The sequence below is a fragment of the Myiozetetes cayanensis genome, unplaced genomic scaffold (genome assembly GCF_022539395.1).
Source record: "Myiozetetes cayanensis isolate MyiCay16 unplaced genomic scaffold, myiCay2020 scf5-8, whole genome shotgun sequence".
In the NCBI taxonomy this organism is placed as follows: Eukaryota; Metazoa; Chordata; class Aves; order Passeriformes; family Tyrannidae; genus Myiozetetes; species Myiozetetes cayanensis.
The window spans coordinates 73,910,110-73,931,394 of record NW_026087742.1 but is presented as its reverse complement, the minus strand read 5'-3'; the positions used below and the strand labels follow the sequence as shown (position 1 = coordinate 73,931,394).

Sequence of the window (21,285 nt, the reverse complement as noted above, 5' to 3'; positions counted from 1 at the left end):
ATTTGCAAGCAGTAGAGACTTTTCTGGTTAGACATTTAATAGGACCTACCACATCTGGATCAAAAAGAACATTTATGACTGCAGCTAGTATCAACATCTGCCTCTCTTTTTCCTTCACTTTTAAAATCTTTCTAGAAAAAGGCTTGCCTACACCCCAATTTGTGCAATACTTGATCCCCAGGAAAAAAACAACCAAAAAGTAAGTTAATAATTTAAAAGTAAAATATTTCGCACTCTTCATTTATAAAAAACACAATCTTATCGAAACAATGACACTAAACCCAAGCAGAGTCAGAGTGCCACATTCATAAGGACTATTATAAATCTGCTGAGAGACAGTCCCACTTGACTAAGTACAACACATGTATGCTTATTTACTGATAAAATGAAAATACAAGAACTCTTTTATACCCTAATGCAAAAAGGAAAGATTTTCAACATGGATCTGTTCAAAAGCTTATTTTCCCCAAAACTTCCCAGCAAAGGTCTGGAGTATATATGAAGCAAGAGTCAGAGGAGAAAGACTTAAAGAAATGTATAAAACAGAAAGAATTGCTGGTATTTTGGCTAATTTCTGAATATATATTAACTTACAGGTTAATGCCCACTTCTGAGATTTTGCTGGTCAGATACAAGAGTAAGGAAATATATTCCTTCTTCCTTTGATTCCTAACTGTCTTCTGAATTATTACTTATCACCTTCAATGTTATTATTTATACTGGATAAAACATGTCGTTATTACTTTTAAGCTGAGATAGGTGCTAAATTTCAAAATTTTATTTTCATCAGATGGATGGAACATTGAGGGATAGAATAAATATTTTAATTAAACATTAGTCACATCAGCCATCTCTGTAACGTCAATGCACCTTAGCATTTATTACCAGCTTAAGTTATGCTGAATTTCAGAGTTCAATTCAGAAATTCTATAGTAACTTGTGGATCTAATTTGCCAATCTCTCACATTTTATACTAGAACTGTTGCTGTCAGTTGTCTTGAGAGAAGTTTTCAAATTAATTATATACTACATTTTCAGTCTGCACCATACAGAACTCATGCAACAAGTTTGCAAACAAATCCTTATGAAATAGAATATGTTTCTGATGCATTTACTGGATTATAAATATCCAACATGAATTATACTATACTATGGACAAACTATGTCAACCTTTTAATTAAATATATTTTAGCATTAGTCATACAAAGCACTTGAAGTGACAAGACCGTCCTACTGCTTTACTTCCCTGAACTTGAAGTAGCCCATTTACAAATGGGTAAAACAAATCAGGTTAATAAGTACATCTTGGGATGAATGTAAGTATCTCCTCTAATAAGAAAGACTACAAAAACAGAAGTTATGACAGTCCTGTAATCATAGCTGCCTTTTAATTATAAGCACTGGAAGTAGCTCAAAAAAGCACCGTGACTTAGGTTGTGGTTTCACAAGTCTTTGGCTGCAGTACCAGACAGACACACAACAGTTTGTGCAGCTGCTCTGTGAAGCAGATCAGGGAAAGGATCCAATTTAAATATAATACAGAAGGAAAAATTATCCAGCACTAGTTTTCTAACATAGTTCATAAAGAAGCCACAAAAGTGGTTGGGCAACTACAAAGAGCAGAGGACACAGCATACACTGTCAAAAAGTTAAGAGTATGAAGCAAGGAAGGAACGGGAATACCTTAAAGTGCATATCAATGCTAAAAATAAAGAAAGAGAAAATTAAAAAGAGTTTTAGGAATAACCACAACCAAAAGAGGTACTTAACAGGGAAATTGCCAAACAAAGCTATCCTATCCTGTTTGAACAGAATTCTATTCCTCAGCATAAATGGTTCTGATATAAATCAATGAAAATAAAATGGATTAAGTCAAACGAGACAAAACTAGCTACACTTCTTAAAAGATATCTCCAATACTCACCTGGCTCACAAGCCTTGAAATGTATTTTATTCTTCCAGTACCACAGATACTTACAAGGTAACGAGGTCTGTAAACATGGAAGCTGAAAATAAAAGCCATGCTCACAATGGGGTGAAACTCATACCAACTTTAATTTAGGAACCTATGTCAAATAAGAAAGTCAGGATTATATGGAATCCCACAAATCCAACAGAGAGAATCAGATTCTTAACTCAATCAGCTGAACCTCTATTTGCACAAGGAGGTAGAACATAGATGTTAGCAACCAAAATAGTTTAAAAAAACGAATACCCTTTAATACCCAAATTCACAGTGGCAACCCAATTCCTACTGAAATTTATGTGATTTGATACCTCAGTTGACACTGTCTAACTTCAGGTAGCAATTGAGGCACGGAGGTAGGAGATGAAGAAGTAGGCTAATTTTCCTCTGCAAGCTGACTACAAAGGAGCCCAGAAAAGCCAGGCTCCTAATTTAGGAGTCCAAGTTAAGTGGAAGGCAGCTGGATTTTGACACCTTTGTGGATTTAGTCCAGCTGCTCAAATGCACTCTACTTCAGTACAAACAACAAGGGCTTGTGGCTCTGGGCTCTTTCTCTTGTCAATGGAGAAAGGTATCTCCAGGAATCATGGCTGGTGAATTGCATTGTCCTTTCTCTCCACAGCCTGCACTAGGAGGTGAAGTGCCTAATTTATGATAGAATTACTTTCAGCAAATTTTCTAAAATTTATAATCACTGTGATTGAACAGCAGTAAAAAATAGGTATGTTTCAGTGTCAAATTCAGATGACATGTCTTGGAAAAGTCTTTCAGCATATCCTCTACAGATGAATTAATTATCTCCGTGGTTCCACCATTCAGCTGTCCTGAGTGACTCAATGCCACATCACCATGCTATCAAACTAATTTCAGTGAGGTGTACTTTCTACTTGCCACTCCCCAGATGAAACACATAAATCCTGGACATCAAAATCTTCACACATGAACAGGAGGGTGAGAAAATACTTATCTTTTCTATGAGAGTTTATAAAAAAAAAAAAAATAAAGGATATAACCTGAACAGAATAGTGTATGTCTCAAACCCTCCTGCTTTTACTGTACTAGAAAAGAAAACATAAACTGAATACTGATGGATTGTAGGTTCTGAGCTCCAGTAGGGAAAATTATTAAGCTATAAAATGTTTCTCAAACTACTTTCCTTCAGGCTGACACTGCAGACATTCAACTCAAATAATTTCAACTTTTGAAGCAAATGTAACCACAATGGTTTTCTTTATTCTTCTTGAAAGAAAAATATTAGAGTAACTATATTTATAAGCCATTATATGCAATCCTTCGTGGTTATTAAGAGAGCTTTGAGTGAAAAATTTATAAAGAACAGAGAACACTGGTTTTCACTTTCATGTATTTATAAGTGTGAAAGAAAGGGTCAAAGGCAAGAGTAGAATTTCTCACAATACTCTCCTTGTGAATAACAGCTGAGAAGTATGGAAAGCAAACTAACTGCTTAACTTTCACATTATCAACAAAGCTGTCTTTTGAAAGAGCAGTTAAAATCTCAATCACCTGTTATGTTTGACCAAGTTAGATTTGACTGAAATACTTGCACTGTCTGAAAAGAGAGCTCTTTATTTTCTGTAAAGGGTTTCAGAGACACCTAAGAAAATAGTGTTTCTTTCTACTTCTAAGCCTTTTTGGGAGAGGATGCAGGAAACAGTAACCATAAGTACTGCTATCAATCAGAACAATATAAATGATAAAACAAATGGTCTATAGTTAGAAAAAAAGTACATTGAAACAATTACTTATTTTGAGTTTCTGATACCTTAACACTAAATATTAAAAAAAAAAAAAAAAAACCACAAAGCAAAACCCCCACAAAAATTCACAGAATCAATTAGGTTGGAAAAGACCTCTGAAATCTTCAAGTCCAACCTTTGACCAAACACAGCCTTGTCTACTGACCACACGTCCAGTCATTTCTTGAACACCTCCCAAGGATGGTGACTCCACCATCTCTCTGGGCAACCCATTTCAACATGTAACAACCCCTTCTGTGAAGAAACTCCTCTCTTGGTTCAGCTTGAGACTATGTCCTCTTTTGTATGCAGTTGTAGAGAGGGATAAAGTCATCCCTGAGCCTCCTTTTCTCTGAGCTAAACAGTCCCACCTCCCTCACAAAAGAGGGAGAATGTGATTCTATCTCTACATATAGCATGTCAAACAGAATGCATCTTTCAAGTTTATATATCTATATCAAAATACTGTCCAACATTCAGGATTTGAATCTGGTTCCCAGATATTTTAATGAGCAACAATATCTGAAATAGGAACATTTCCAAAAAAAAAATATGACTAGGTATTAGCCCATTTGTGCAACTCCAACTCTGACATCACATCTCTCTTTTCAGGAATCAAGATATTTTCAGTCCCTATTACGGGACTGCTGACATCTTAACACAGCAAAACAATTGTGCAGTTTCAGCAAAGACCCTAAAAGGATGCCATTATATCATACATCTTACTTTTTCTTCCTTGGGAAGCCAGATTTCTGCATGCATCCCAGTAAACTATAGATATATACTAAGCTTTTCTTGTCTTCTGAGTAAAGAACAGCTTATTCTCCCAGTCTCATTGCATTCAGCTAATTCCTAAATAGTAATGTTAAAAATGCTATTGCCCAGAGTTTCACTGTCATCAACACATAATGTCAATAAAATCTGATTAAAAGCAACTTGAATGGGATTCAGCTATGTAACCATAAATAGACAATGGAATAGAAAGAGCCCCAGAGTAACTGTGATAGCCAGGACGACATGGCACAGGATTCACAGGAGACCTGTGCTTCTCCAGAAGTGCCCCTGAGGTCAGGTAACAGGTTTCAGTTCACCAAATATAGTATTAGACGTTTGTGCTTAGGAAAACAAATAAAAAAAGGTGTCTAATTTCTGTAATACACTGGAACAGAACAGCTTTGCTTTCAATATAACTGCTTTTAATTTCAGAGTCAAATGAAAGCACTAACTAAAAATAACCAAACTAAAAATAGACAAAGAAAAGAAAGTTATGAACATAAGAATGAACATCAGATAAATCAGATGGCAAATGTAGATGCATGAGCAAGAGCGTGATGTATTCAATTCAAAGAAGTACGATTGATAGAAAAAAAGGAAAAATACTTTAAAAAAGAACAAGAACCCTTCATTCTCTGTGAGCTGGCTATGAATTGTTATCTTTTCATGATTGGATATGTGTTTTTTTCTCCACATTTATTCTGCTGAGGAACTCACTGCATCTATCAAAGGCATTATCAAGGATTCCATCTATCCTGAGAGTGACTACTACCTGTATTTCCTTGGCAAAATAACAGGGTTTATTTTTGCAGTAGACTTTTTTTTTTTCAAATTGGTGTAAAAGTGATGCAGACAGACCACAATCTCTTTTAAAGAAAAAAAGGAAAAACTTATCCATAGACACAAAGGAAAATTATTAAAACAAAAGGTCTGTAGACATACTGCAGCATTCTCCTGAAATTAGATATGCTAGAGCTTTCTAGCACAATATTTGGGAATGAAGTTTAATCTTCTTCCCTGAAGAACACATTTCTTCCTCCAGCTTAGCAAGAAGCTTTTCAATCACTTTTTAGTTCATTGTTCAAGTGCCTCTATATTTTAGGCCCTGGCTTTGTCCTTAGCCAAACCAGTTGTCTGTAGCCTCCTCAGGCAAGGAAGAATATGATATCTGTGCGGTATATCGACAGGAAAAAAAACCCCAGCAGCAGAATAGACCTGGATCTCCAGATTATTAAAATATCTAACACCTAAAACACTGATTGTTTTTGTGACGATGTATTAAAAACCAACAGAAGTGGATTAACTCTCTGTACACATTACTCATTCAGAGAAAAAGCAACAACATGATTAAAGTATTCATACATAGATACTGGTTAAAACCAAACCAAAAAAACCAACCAAACAAAAAACCACAACCCCAACATTTTTCCACATCTTAAACTATTTTCTTTAAATCTGGAAAGAGCCAGATGTGGCTTCTCCTTGGAACTAACAAGCAGTATGGAAGCAAACACCTTTCACTAGTCCTGTGAAAGGTCAGCCAACCACCCTCTGGCCTGGGATGAAAGATTCCCAGGGCGGGAAGGAGAGCAGGCAGAAGAAATGTAGCTCTAGCTTAATCATCAAAAACTCAGATAAGGGTAGAAAGAACCATGGGTTTAGTTCTTGCTATGAAGACACAGAGCAAGGATGCCATGTCAGTGTTTGAAGCATTCTGGTTTTGACTGTTTTGAACCAACCGGTTGTTTAAAATAAAATACATAAATATACCAGAGAACAGAGTTCCCCTAGTGTCCATTTCTAGGTAGGCATCTTCTCCCTCACAGAATGGAAAGGAAGGGGAAAAACCACAAAGTATGTGTTTGCAGAAAAGTAGCATAATTCAAGTCTCAGGAAAGATTTCTACCACTGTGACCTCACAAGGTAAATACTTGGAAGCAACTGCTACATCTAATTTTTGAAAACTTATCAAAGCTAAAAGACAAAACAGTAAATCACAAGCAAAAATGCTCATCCTTCCACTTAATGCATTTCACAAGGTTCCTCTGAAGCATAACTTTACTAGGTTAGTAACAACAACTAGGTAAGAACAGGCCTTGATGTTCACTGGGCGACTAGATACCAGTACTGGAAATAGATCTGGGAGCAGGTAATATAAAACATTCTTTCAAAAAATCCTGCAATAGAATTTAATTGAGACAGGATTGAATACAAGAATTTTCTCTTTGGATTAATTTTCTCGCATCTAAAGTATGCTATCTACTACAGTACTGTTCTTACAACTCTGGTGACCTAACCACACAGATAATACTGGCATTTGTAGATAGAGGTAATAATTTTTATGAGCTCAAAAAACACAGTTAAAGTTTATCCACTCCATACAGATCATGAGAGAAATTATTGCTATCTATAAACTTCTGCCAAACCTATTTTATATAATAAAATGCAGAAAATTATAGCATTTTAATGATAATTTGTATGATATAAAAGTAATACTTTTTCATCCTAGCATTTTTTCACTTCCTTCAGCTAAACACAGTCTCAGTCCTATACACTTACCAGTTACAGAGTCATGAATCAAAAAAGACAGTTGAAAGCAAATACATACAACAGCTCAAAATAATATTCACTATAGAATCACAAATTAAAAATAACCTCATTTCACTTAATATGTAGGTAACTTGTTAAGTTTTAGGCTGCTAAAGAATGGAGGCAAAATATTACTTCATTGAGCAAATAATAATAAATCATGGAAGCTGGTTTTCAATGTTATTCTTTCCCTGTATAGCACTACAGCTTTCATTTGATAACCTGAAGAGGACTTGGGAGCAGGGATGGGCAGGGATTATTTTTCATGGTGAAATAGCAGTGTTGTAAGATGTCAAGATGGTGAAAGTATCTCAGTCATGCACTACCTTTCTCCATCTGTGATCAAGTAATGTAATGTTTGACAAAATCGTTAAAGTCCTGTTTCACTGTAAAACTCAATAGTTTGAAGTTCCATCAATGGATCTCAGGCTTTACTACTTTCTTAGAAGATGGAGGCAAATTCAGTTAGACTACGAATCATGGTGGTGTGAAGAGAAATGGAAGAGGTTTTGACCCCTATCTGCTTTTTAAAAAGGCCTCAGTGAATAACATTACAAAAACTGACTGCACAGAGCAACAAGGTCAGTGATATACAGGTCTGCGATGTCAAAAGAAATAAATGAAAGTGACTTCAGCACTTAAATATGTAACTTTACTTGATATCCCTAAGCAATACAGAAAGAATTCATTAATGATACAAAAGTGCATGGATACTAAGGTCCTTAGGAATTTACAAAGCATGCAGAGGGAATCCAAATAAACCATAAATCCTTGATATGATATTTATATTTGAGAAGAATTTCATGATACACATCCCACACTAAATCCCACTAAGTTGCAAAGATGCTTGGAGAGATTGAATAACTCAGTGGTCTTCCCTTAACTCTCTGCATGAGGGAGAAACCTGGGGGAATATGTGTGGAGTAGACTGTATTCAGTTTTCTGATTAAATTGATACTATACATCTTTCAAAGAACCATTCCAGTGCCAGACTGCACTTTGATGAATGCCTTCCTATGTTCATGCTCACCATTTTTAAAACTAGAGTATGATTGTAGAATCTGACTGCTATAACACACCTTGGGCCTGCAAAATAATTCTTTAGAACACAGGGCAGTAGCTGGCATTTGATTACAGCACCTCCTCAAAAGCTGATGGATGCTAAACCTGAACTGAAGAACTTGAGATGGGATTGATATTCTATCATCCTCATACACAGCCTGGTTCAGCGGCTAATCACCTTGAGTATTAAAATTTATAGCCATGGTTGGCCTTCTTTCAGTGTCATAGAAGACACTTTCATGTAAATTGGCCAAGTTAGGGAAATACTTCTTACAGCCTTGAGCCATACTGTGTTTCAAAAAGGCCAAGTGCCAGCTCCTGCACTTTGGCCACAACAACCCCCTACAGCACTACAGGCTGGGCACAGAGTGGCTGGAGAGCAGCCAGGCAGAAAGGGATCTGGGAGTTTGGATTGACAGGATGTTCAACCAGCAGTGTGCCCAGGTGGCCAAGAAGGCCAATGGCATCCTGGCCTGGATCAGGAATGGTGTGGACAGCAGGAGCAGGGAAGTGATCCTTCCCCTGTACTCAGCGCTGGTGAGGCCACACCTGGAGTGCTGTGTCCAGTTCTGGGCCCCTCAGTTCAGGAAGGATATTGAGGGGCTGGAGCAGGTCCAGAGAAGAGCAACGAGGCTGGTGAAGGGACTCGAGCACAAGTCCTATGAGGAGAGGCTGAGGGAGCTGGGGTTGTTTAGCCTGGAGAAGAGGACACTCAGGGGAGGTCTCATCACTCTCTACAACTCCCTGAGAGGAGGTTGCAGCCAGGTGGGGGTCAGTCTCTTCTCCCAGGCAACTGTCAAGTAGGACAAGAGAGCATGGTCTTAAGCTGCGCCATGGCAGGTTTAGGTTGAATATTAGGAAAAAATTTTTTACAAAGAGAGTGATCAGACTTTGCAATGGGCTGCCCAGGGAGGTGATGGATTCTCCAACCCTGGAGGTTTTTAAGATGAGAACTGGATGTGGCACTGAGTGCCATGGTCTAGTAACCACGGTGGTGTTGGATCAGGGGTTGAACTTCACAATCGTGGAGATCTTTTCCAACCCAGCTGAGTCTATGATTCACTTAAAGCTAGACAATTCAGAGAAGAGAGGAACCATAGTCTCCTAAACACAACCTGAACTTTTTTTCTTTAGGTTACATAAGGAGAGTAGTGTCCTCATTTGAGGAGCAGAAAAGAAATTTTCTGGATTCTCTACAAAAAGCAGCTGATGAGTTGGATACATTGAATTCTTAATAGTGCCTTTGTTTTCACCCTTCCTTTCTCATACTCATAGTCATTTTAGGTTTTAATCTTCTCAAGAAAGGACTGTTGGTAATAGTTGTACACTGCAGAGGTGAGGGAACTGAGGGTGTAAAGTTCTAGAGAAATCAAGAAATTAAAAAGACATACCTATCTTCTTTCTCCTTAATGACCTAATTCTATACTCCTCTCATTATTTCTCTAACGTTTTGAATTTTAGGATTTACAAACTTCCGATTTGTTTATTTGGTTTTTTAATCCATTCCTCTGATCAGTACGCAGGCATAAGCTGATGTCTAGATATTTTTTAAAGGTCTTTAACAGACATGGATATTTTAAATTATTTATGTCACTAGTATAAATGCTCTTGATTGGTTTTAAGAAGATATGCACCTCTGTGCATTTTCCCAAATCTGTTTGACAGTATGCTCCTGTTCCAGTTGCATTAGGTACCATAGCAACTGCAAGGAGGGAAGCCAACTATCAAAAAACTATTTCAGCTAGGGAAGCAAATCTGTAGTTAGAAACAAGAACAAACCTATGATCATGATTTTTTTTCCCCACCCTACTACCTTGTCTGTTCTGTATCTAATTCAAAAACTGGGATATTCCTGAAAAGCAGCAACTTGAATTGCTATTTTTTTTACCTTTTTTTCCCCTCAGGCTCCAGTGACAGTTCTGTTACAATGGTGCTGCCTAGGGCTTCAATATAACTTAGCTCCTTACTTTTAAAATATACATATACACTAAATACAGTTTATGTAAGTAAAAGGGCATATGTATTGGAATTAAACTCCATTTAAAACAGACATATTTGATCTCATTTCCTTTGTCCTTTATGGGACTTAAAGCCCTACTTCACAAGTAGACACTACATATTAACTTCTACAGTCTGAAGGAGTGAACTTGAATCTTCTGCCCAAAATACAGTAGCATTTGCTTTTCTTAAGGTTATGCAGGATATCCTCCATGGGATCAGCAGATGTGACAGAGGACAAACAGGACCAGCACTTCTCGGTAGTGTTAGGCCTGGAAGACAGACAGGACACCCTATGACAGCTAAAGCAGTACTAGATAGATTCCTGTTGTGCAGCTGAATCAAGCCCTGAAGCTCATCCCAATGATTTACTGGGATGAGTACCCTTTGCCCCTGGCAAGGTCACACTGCAATATGTCATTAACCTTTCTTTTCTTAGGCAGTTACCTCTTCTTCTCCTCATGGTGCCCTTCTAACTTCTCCCTTGCATCTTCCGCAGCCTTGACTAGTTTGTATCACAGTAACACAGTACAGAGGGAGGAAGCAAAATTAAAGTTCTTTAAACCAAAGGGGTCATTCATCTGTCTCACAGTAAGGAATCTGTGCAGTGAGTGGGGCAAGGGTTATCTTTAAAACTTAAATTATAATAAATACTCAAAAAAACATTATCTTTAAAAGAAAACAGCAGGTTTATGATCACTAGGTGTAAAAGAAAGAAAGAAAAAGCCAGTTTAATAAACCATTAAACATAAAATGGAAATATTAAACAAGCTAAACCTTTCCCAAGGTGGTAATCACTACAAAATTTCCTTAAATATTAGCTTCTACCTAATAACACAATAAAGAAAAAGACTTTGCATAAAAGAAATCACAGATTTTAATCTTCTACTCCAAAGGAAACCCTTAAATTAGATGGCTATTTCAATTTATGTTTAAAACAACAAGAGTTAAGTCATGAAGTATCAAGTCCCTCATGGGATTGATCAAAATTGAATTTGCAGTTTCCTGCACTATGCTGACAATCATTTACAATAAAATCAGAATGAGAAAGGGAAATTGTCTGTGGGAGAACTGGGCCAGGTAATAGCTTCTGTATAACACAATCACACAGCAGAAAGCAAATTAAAATGTACTTAGAATTTTAATATGGTTGAACTAGGCTTTACTTGGCTTATAGGATTCTTTCTTGCAGCTTTTAAGTAATAGATTAGGAATGAAAAACTAAATACTCATTGGTGATAATCAGGTACTTTACATTACCAACAATTTGTTTAAAATAACATGAGGTTAAAACTGTGTTAGGCAAAAGCAAAGAAAATTGGCTCGTAAACTATTTTAGTTTAAAACTGTATTGACATAATAGAAGCACAAAGGAAAGCCATACTACAACTTCAAATTTCTGGTCCCATTCTGTACATCTACAAATATTTTAAATTATAACTACATTATCCCATCTTACAAAACACAAAGAGCTCATAAGTACAATATAAAGAACTAGGACTTTCCAATTTTTTCATTATTTTATATACCTAACAATAAATAATTATATTTATGCATAACACATTTTACACAAATAGGAAACAAAGACTTGGTATACTTCAGTAAAAAAATAACACATTAATTTGATTTGAAAGAAATCCTCTCAGTCACATAATAAGCCTGACTCTGCAGAACATCTACATGATACTTTGTACAAGTTCAACAAGCTGCCAGCCTTTGGCTATCACAGTGGTAGCAGTGGAGGGGAATGTCCACTGGAATTTAGATGCAACCCCTTTCATTCTTCTGAGAAGTTAGTTAATTGTCTCCCATTCAGTACATAATTCATTATTTTTAAAAGTCTGATGACCTTAGAGGATTCATTGAAAAGGGCATCAAAATGGATGAGATTCGGACACTGGAAGTATATCCAGCACAGAACTCATGAACACCTTGAAAAATACTTGTTCTGAAGTGATTTAGGCCTGGCAGATGAAGCTATGCTAATGTACACTATATTTATACATTATAAAAATAATTAAAAATACTCACTGGAGCAGCAATCTTCCTTTGTGCCAGACAAGTACCCTAACCACGAAACCACAAAGCTCATTTTTCACTTTGCTTCTGTCCCAGTGAATATTAAGTAGCTGTATACATGTTCCATATAGATCAGAACAGCCGCAACAGGGAAGCCTAAGAATTACACACTGCAAAGTAAATAACCCACGAAACAGTCAGCTCTCCTCAGTGAAATCCACTGTATTTTTAGACACTACCCAAAATGGCATAAATGGCTACTGTACAAGTGCTGAGCAGCTATGCAGCTGATCAACAGTAAATCTGTAACATGCTGTATTGGGACCTGCTATGCATAAGCATTTCAAATGCACTGAAATAGTGAATATAAAACGTTCTCTTCTGGAACTCAAGGTTGAGCAGATCTCTATCATGGCACTCCTCTAGTCTGCACAGACCTAAGTTCAAGCCCTTAATGCAAGCTGCAATTCATAGATTTATTAAGAATTGACACTACTTGTGTCAATAATTCTTTCAGGAATCAAAGTACAGTTACCTGCACCTGGTAATGATCTGTTTAATATCAGTAAAAGTTTGTTTCATTACCCCTGTTAAAATCACTATGTCACCTACTACATTGCAAGACACACATACCTTTGCGCTTCATTAAAGAAGAACAGAAAGAAAAGTAGATATTCACTTCCTATTTTGCATGTAAGCATATTGCCCCATGATAAGCAAAGGGGTGAACAATAGGTTTCACAATATCTGCACATAATGTACTTGAACATTTGTACCTCTCCGGCAGGAGAGAAGCAGTTCTCTCCAAGCAGTAAGCCAGCTTTCATTTACTTCAGGTTAAAAGTAATCATCTCAAAGTAGCTGATAGGCTGGAAACTCAAATATTAGCTAATTGCTCAATAACCTACTCTTGTTCACAGACCTTACTCATGCCCTTTCAGAGTAGGGAATTCTGAGGGCTGTTACTTTGGTGTATAGAACATACTCATTGGGGCACAGCTTCAGACACCCCAGTGCAGGTAGCTAAATATTTGAAATTTAGCTTTCCTTACAGTCAAGGGTGACACTGCACTCAGCTCAGTTGTTTAACCATAGGTTTCTGGTGACATTTGACAAGACCTGAGGTGTTTAACAATAACTTTGGTGTTGTGTCTCCACAGAAGCAAAATTCTCCTCCCAGGTTTATGTGTATAGTACAGTTCTTTTTTGCATATTTCCTGCCTTAATTATCTCTTTACTACACTTTCATCTACTTAAATACAGGTGTAGTTATTTAAAGGAAAAGTCAATACTTAAGACAGTTAAATTTTGTAATACTGTATTTTAATGGGTTTTTTAAATCAATTTGATGCAATTCTACTCTCCCTCACTTTTCCTTTTTGCTGTTTTAACAAGATGGTTTTCTAATTTAAAAATTCACTTAAAATGCAATCAGATTTACCTATTCTAGATGTAGACATATCTATCTTAAAAAATTTCACCTAAAACCAGATAAGGTTAGTTTACTTTTGTTGGGAAAGAAAACTGGTTTTACCTCTCACAAAGCCTTTGAAAATGCAGTACATGATTCCACTTCTTCTAAGCAGTATGTCAGGTTCACCAAGATGCAATTTGAAAAAAAAAAAAGACATTAAAAATAAGACTGTCTCTGTTGTAGAAACTGCAAAAATCCTTGAATTTCCCATGTAGAATATGTAGTTCAAAATAACATAATTACTAAGTATCTATTCAAGTGACAGTCTACATATCTATTACCTTTATATAAAACAGTCCAATTGTAATATTGATACTGAAAAAAAATGTGTACACAGTTTTAAACAAGTTCTTCTTCATTTAATACTGAGATATAGTATTCTAAATTTAAACCCATTCTGCAAGCATCTTTATGACAGAAGCAATCCATCTCATTATGTTATAGTAGAGAACTGTGTAATCTTCTTGGAGAGAGATTAAAGAATAAACCCTTTTTTGTTAGAGCACCCATAGATTACATTTAAAATTAGTTAAAACATTCAAATCACTTTCTTTGCAAATCACATTTTAAACCTGTCTCAAGGTCTGTCAAAAGTCTTTTGAGCAGTCTAGTCTAACCCCTGGCCTCCAAAGCAGAATTTATCCTATTTACACCATAGTTCTTGGCAACTGTTGTCTTGTCCAGCTTGTTTCTAAAACCTGTAAACATAGAATCCCCAAAAATTTTAATCAAAAGCATTTTAATGTTGTCATTGGAAAATTTGATAATATTTGCGAATAGTGAGTCTATATGTTTTTTGATGTAGTTTGACAACATTGGTTTTTTATCTACTACAGACAGAGGATGAATAGAAATTTCATTCTGTCTTATGGCTTACTAGAGAAAGAAGCTCAGAAGATTTTAACATTACTTTATCTACTGACTAAAACTTTATCATATTTAAATGTAGTAATTGTACTGTGATCTCAATATCATATAATAGTTTGACTTCATTTAATTCTGGTCTAGGATAAAGTGGACATTGATCTATCACATAGCAATAATTTCACAGAACAACATGAAACTGCATCAAGAAAACCTGATTCAATATACTTCAGAACTTACATAGCAAAGGCATTAGATTTTTCCTACACAGTAGGAAAAGTGTGAGGCAATGTTCTACTGAAGAATGCAGTTTATTACCTCCCGCATACAAACTCACATTTGCCAAGTCCACTGTTTCAGTGCCAGGTTGCCACATTCAGAAATGATTGATGCTTCCATATTTATAAAAACTATTGCACAGTACCAGAGTTGCCAAATGCAGTAGCACAAAGAAAAGTTCATTTGCTTTGGACTCCACAGCCAAATTCTTATCTCTAAATTTCCCATTCAACTAGAGAAGCTGTTATTTTGTTCTGTGTCATACATCATCACTTTTTAAAGGGTTATGAGCGCTCTTGTGGAAAACCAGTGCAGTGACACAAGATCTGCTGTTCTGTTGCACAGTGCTCCATATCACTGCAGATCAGGTTTAAAAAGCATTCATTTTTATGTTGCAGCTATCCCCATACAGCACTCACAGTCTTTACCTCAAATACTAAGAAATACTAAAAATGCAGAGATGTGCAAGAATGTTATCCTATCAAAATAACTGTCTTGAAACATGATTAGCACACAGCTTAAGTTCTCTAGTCACCTCTCCTGAAGGAAAAATGATTTACTGCTCTCCTCAATGTCTCTCCCGCTTACGAGATTAGTATCTTATTTAACTTTACTCTCACCTATCCTTCTGTTCCCTTACCAATCCTCAAAGGTCTTAAAAAGAAATAGACTCACAATGAAAAAGAAAACATAAATTCTGAAATACCCTGAAACATAAGGAAAAAAACTGTAACAGTATTCACTAGGAAGAAGTACACCAGTGGTGCAATTTGCACCATATGACCTAAGAGACATGGAATTTTTGCAACGTTTGAAAATTACCAATAGTTACTGTCAGCAGGCAGCAGTTATAGACCCACATAATTTTGAAAAACATTAGATGGTGACAAAGATATGCCAATATATATATGATTTTACTTTCAGGTAAAGATATATGCACACACTTACAGTTAAGAGATAGAAAGGCAGACAGCTGTCTCATTTCACCATACAGTCATCCTAAGTATTTGGTAGTCAAGCTGTCTTGAAGACTCAAGGTCTCTAGACTGTATTTAATGTAGAGTGAAAACACACCTCTGAAGACCTCCAGAGTCAGATACAGACTGCTTATTTTAACTGCCTACTTCTCTTTACTGGATATGTAAGAAACTGAGAGAAAATATTAGCTATTTGTTCTGTTTGGATCCAGTCCACCCACGTTGGGCCAAGACATCCAGCCTCAACATATTTTGAAAAGAGGTACGTGACAGTAGTGACAGAGTCCATGACACCTGCTCCCTTCTGTACACACCCCAACAATTCTCTTCACACTTCCTGCCCAACTCCTGAGATGTCTGTCCATTTGCCAAAGTAGCAGAAGAGGTAATCATACTCCTAGCTGCCCAGCCCAGCCTCATCGAAACATAAAGTGAATACCGAAAGATTTGGTGGTGAGATAGACACCCTGTCATACAGTGATTCAGACTGTAAAGGATCTCAAGTAGGTCTCCAGTCCAAACTCCTGCTCAAGGCACCGTCAAAACTGAATTCAGATCAAGCTTAATGTCCTACTATGTTCTAGAATTCAAAACTGAAATGAAAATATAATGAAAATATCAGCAGCATCTTATTATGGTTTCTGAATCTGAAATTATTTAGCTTGAATGTTAGTTAGCAATGGCTGGAATTTTTCAATAAAGACTGGTATGTCCAACAGCATGTTTTTCCTTAAATAACTACTTCAAGGTTACACAAGGCTTTAAATCTAAATAATACCAGAATCCATGGAACATTCTCTCTCAATTATACTTCTTTACATAAAAGGAAAATAAAGACAAAAGTACTACGGACTAATACATGTACTTCAAAAACATATGTAGTGTATAAGATATATGAAATAGATATACTTTAAAGTAGATGTTTTTAAAAAATATTTGTTTTAAAGTAAATAATGAAAGAAAGACAGTGGGAGAATCAGTTAGTGTTAGGCTACATATCTGGGAAGGATGGTTTGCATTCCTACATCAAGAAATGCTTACACGTTTCACCAAAAAAACCAAATACTATCATTCTCAAGCAGTCCTGAAACCATCCCTCTAGAAGGAGGACTAGGCTACAGAGGCAGGCTTCTTTCTTTGCATCAGTGCTTCTTGAATTTCCTTCTACACTGTAAATTAGCACTGCTAGGAGAGTTAGAAGCGCATATGTCTCATGTTAGCCTCTGACACGGTGTTTAGGGAATCCCCCTGGGCTGACATGCCATACGGTTTTAAGGTGTACTAGCTGAGAAGAGCCTAGAGCCAAACGCCTGAATAACCACTCAGATTATACCAGACAAATTCATAACTATTCCTCCTCAAAGGCATGTATGTATCCCTTTCAGGAATTCTCCCTGAATTTCCTCTCAGGGAAATTGAATGAGGGAGATGTACCCTTCACACATTCTGAAAATACTCCACTGACTAGCCCCACAGGACATAAAAGCAAGAGAAATACAGTTTTGGGGTCCTTAATTCACTTCATTTCATTATAATGTCATTTAAGTCCCATTCTTGTGAAGACTGAGAAATCTTGGGATTGCACAAGTATATTATCTAGGTAGCTAAGGGTTGGTTTTGTGCACTGTTTTTTCGCTTGGGCTGGGGTAAAGGAGGAGATATTAAAACACTGAGGCGAAGAGTACAGCCCTCACTTATGCAAAGCACAGTTAATTTCTGAGCTCTGCAGAGTCTACAGCCCTAGGTCAGCCAAGCAATACAGCATATTATACTCTTATGGTACAAAAAGAGCTAATACACGCAAGTTGAAAAGAAGAAGGCAGAAGAGAGCAAGGGAAAGATTTCTTTGCACATTTTACCAGCGATCTGCTGATCATAACACCCATTGACAGCTGAATTAAGCAGGCTAAAAGGGAAAACTCCCAGAAGGCAGAGAGCAACTTCAAGTTGGTTTTAGCATTAAACAGCCTAAATTTCAAAAAAGGGAAGTCTTTAGAACTCCAAAGTCAACTTCTGCCCATTTTATGACCCTATTCTGCTAATCACTTCAACTTCACAGGTTAAAAACAACAGAGTCACCATAAGGACAGCTTCCCAAGCCCGTATGCAGTTACCATGTTATCCTGTCCAATCAAGTGGTCATAAAGGTCATAAGTACATATCAATAGACAAAAAACAAGATGGTAGGACTTTGTCCTCAACACACGTGAACTGTATATCCCTTTCTATCACTTATGATCTCGTATCACCACTGTTTTTCACATCTTCCCAGCTCCTAACCAATTTCTGCATTAACTTATGCCTTATTAAGTCAGAAAAAAAAATGAATAGTATATGCAGGGTAATTGTGAATAGGCAAGCCAACAACCAGTCCAAATAACTATTATTTATCTGGTATCTTCCTATTTGTGCATTAGAACAACTACTGCTCAACCTACAATTTTTTTCAATTAGTTTTAGAAACTCAAAAGCTTACAAAACTAGATCCCAAAAATGAACCTCAAACCCAAGCTAACCCAAGTACATTTATAGAACAAGACAAAGAACATGGTGAGTAGGAATACTGTAATAAAAAAAAATCTCTTTTGTAGCACTCCAAGCATTAATTTTGCTTTTTAGTATCACCTAAATTAAAGAAGTTCAAGAGGAATGTCAGGTTACTGGTTTACAATTAAAATCAAAGAATCTTACTAAAACAGTGTCTTACTTTTTTGCAAATACATTTTTTTAAAGTCACAAATTTCAAAAGCAATGCAGTTCCTAATCACTTGCCTTATTTAACACTCCTTATTTGAAAGCATAAAAGCATAGTGAGAAGCTAAAAATTAGCAGATTACTTTTATTACATGCATAAAACAATCAAAGATAAAAATCAAGAAAAGTATGGAGAAGTTTGGAAACAAAAAGCAGAAAGCCTTACCTTGAAAAGCAGCTGCATTACGAGATATTAAAAATTTTAATGTAGCGCTTGATGTTTGAAGCACTTGCTGTATATCTTGCTTTGCTGCCATCTGATACCTTTCTTCCATCTTTTTAGTACAGCATGTTAGATTTCTAGAAGTACAAACCTGGAGATCACCACCTAAGGAAAAGGTAATAACGTAATTACATTGATTAATATAAACCAGAAGTATGCAAAACACAGATACATAGAAAACAGCTACTTTTTTCCTTTTTTTTCACATAGGTATTGACACACAAAAGAAATACCAAAACTTTAAAGATGTTTGGCCTCATTAAACAGAAGGGGATAACAACTAAAATTCCATGGGAAGAGTACACTTAATACAGTTAATAATTTCCTATAATTTCCCTGACACTGCAATCATGTTCCAGCTGTGAATATTGCTACCCAGCGTTGCTAAAATATATTGAATATGCATTGTACATCACTTACAGGTGGTAAATGTCCCACCCTTGGAAACATCCAAGATCTGCTTAGATGGGGCTCTGAGCAACCTGATCTAGTTGAAGATGTCCCTGCTGATTGCAGGGGGTTGGACTAGATGACCTTTAGAGGTCCCTTCCAACTCAAACCATTCAGTGCTTCTATGATCCTCTAGAATACTAAAATGCTGGACCAGATCAAGGCTCTTGTGGTTCTGTAAATCTTGGACCAGAAACAGCTAAATATTGCTAAATATTACAAACACACCAGTGGAAAGCCTATTCCCAACAGATTCATAATGAATATGCTTATATTAACTTTTATATGGAGCAGCCCTAAACTCCAGTCCCTTACCACGTCTTTCTCAAACATTCCCATGTATCCATCACACTGACTCACTCCTTCATTAATAGGTCGGGAAATGTTTCTAGAAAGAAACATGTTTTCAAATTTTGGGCACGATGAAATTCCAGAGGGGCAATTCAATACTTTTGTAACTTTAAAACTGAAGATAATCAAGAATTAAAAGACCTTATTCACCTTCCTTGTTATCATGTGGCATTTAAAGTTTTTTTTATATATATACTATATATAAACAATGCTTTCTAAAATAAGGAACAAACATATAATGAAAGAAGAAATATGTGAAAATTTAAATTATATTAATACAAAATTTAACAGTCCAGTCCAAATTTTGTTCTCAAATATGTTGTTTCACTGATAGGTATCACAAGATTTCTAGCAAACATCACTCTTTCTTTATAACTGGTAAAAAGGAAGACTATGATTGGAATGAAAAAAGTAAGAAATTAAAAAGTCAACTTAAATCCACATTGCCCTTGACTCTGCACCCACTTTCAGCTCTTACACTAGTTCTGTGTACTTAAACTTTTATTTTCCTACCACCAAATCTACAAGATTTAACATTCCTTTAAAATAATTTTTTTGCAGATTTTCCTCTGATAAATCATTCTAAGACAGTATGAATACAGCTATAGGGAAAGGGAGGCCTTACACACTTTGTATCCTAAATATTCTGTTAGTTGTCTTAAGTAAATTAGGAGTTTTAAAAAAATACATTCCAGAAACTTAAGAAGGAAAAGTTAAGCTACTGAGGGTTGGATTGGAGCACTCTAGAAGAATGGTGAAATGTTTAAATACCTTAGATCAAACTCATGTCCCTTCATCTATGTGTAGCACTTCAGCTGAACATAAGAGAAAAAGTGTAATTATCTACATACAGCAATCTCAATTCTAAAGCAGGAACTCATTGTGTTAAAGAAGATACAGCAGATTCCTTAGAAATCACATTTTAAAAAGCACAAGACCAGAATGAAATAGGTAAATTATATGAACCATTAAAAAAAAGTGGAGTTATCAGAGTCCTTGATGAACACTTGTCTCTACAATACTGCACAGAGGTAATTTGATTCCCATGACAAACAAACAAATTTCCCTTGCTAATTGCAGACAATACAGTCTTGGATTTGCTGAATATTTCCTTTTAGTATCATTGGTTTCCACCTTCACAATTTCTTGCACTCCATCATAAGGCAGATATGGAAAGGAGGACAGATTTAAACCTTCAATATTAAATACTACAGAATTTCTCTTAATTTTTAAAGGATCTTTTCTGCTTCATGCCTTAGGTCACATGATGTAGGTTTTCAGGCAAAACTATTTCGTTTTAGTGAGGAATGCTGCTAGTGAATTGACACAATTCCATATTTATAAAGACAAAAGTTTGACTATATATACAAGAACAGTTTACTGCCCATGGTAAAAATATGTGTCGAAGTAAATCCATTTTGCAGACATAAGCTGCAGTAAATATCATTATGATACAGGAAAATCATTACATACTTTAAGAAGCTCTACAACAACACAGAATTCACAAGTCCGACTCTGCCTTCATGGTGGCATGCAAAAGCAAGAACATAACCTCTGGATGTGAAAATTAACTAAAGCAAGTGATATCCCTGTAAATCTCTTTGGAGTGGTCTGCAGCAGCAGTTTAACACTCAGGGATTGGTACACCTACAAGCCACAGTGCGGGAAGCTGAACATCTTCACTAGCACAACAAAAATTTAAAACTCTACTCTTACGCAGATATGAATCACCGAACTTGTCAGAGTAA

At 36.2% G+C, this 21,285-nt stretch overlaps 1 protein-coding gene across 2 annotated transcripts in view; it reads right to left on the bottom strand.

Annotated features, from left to right (window-relative positions):
- The window catches only part of GPC5 (glypican 5), a 629,773-nt gene that overhangs the window by 596,573 nt on the left and 11,915 nt on the right, over window positions 1-21,285 (bottom strand). The window contains exons 1-2 of one of the 2 annotated variants that reach the window (XM_050334038.1): window positions 18,680-18,816; window positions 13,700-13,740 (exon numbers count right to left, since the gene is read on the bottom strand). In XM_050334038.1, the coding sequence (XP_050189995.1) occupies window positions 13,700-13,730 (31 nt within the window). In that variant the 5' untranslated portion in view covers window positions 13,731-13,740; window positions 18,680-18,816. Of the gene's footprint in view, window positions 1-13,699; window positions 13,741-18,679; window positions 18,842-21,285 lie in introns of those variants that run through there. The other variant, XM_050334039.1, reaches the window with a different exon arrangement.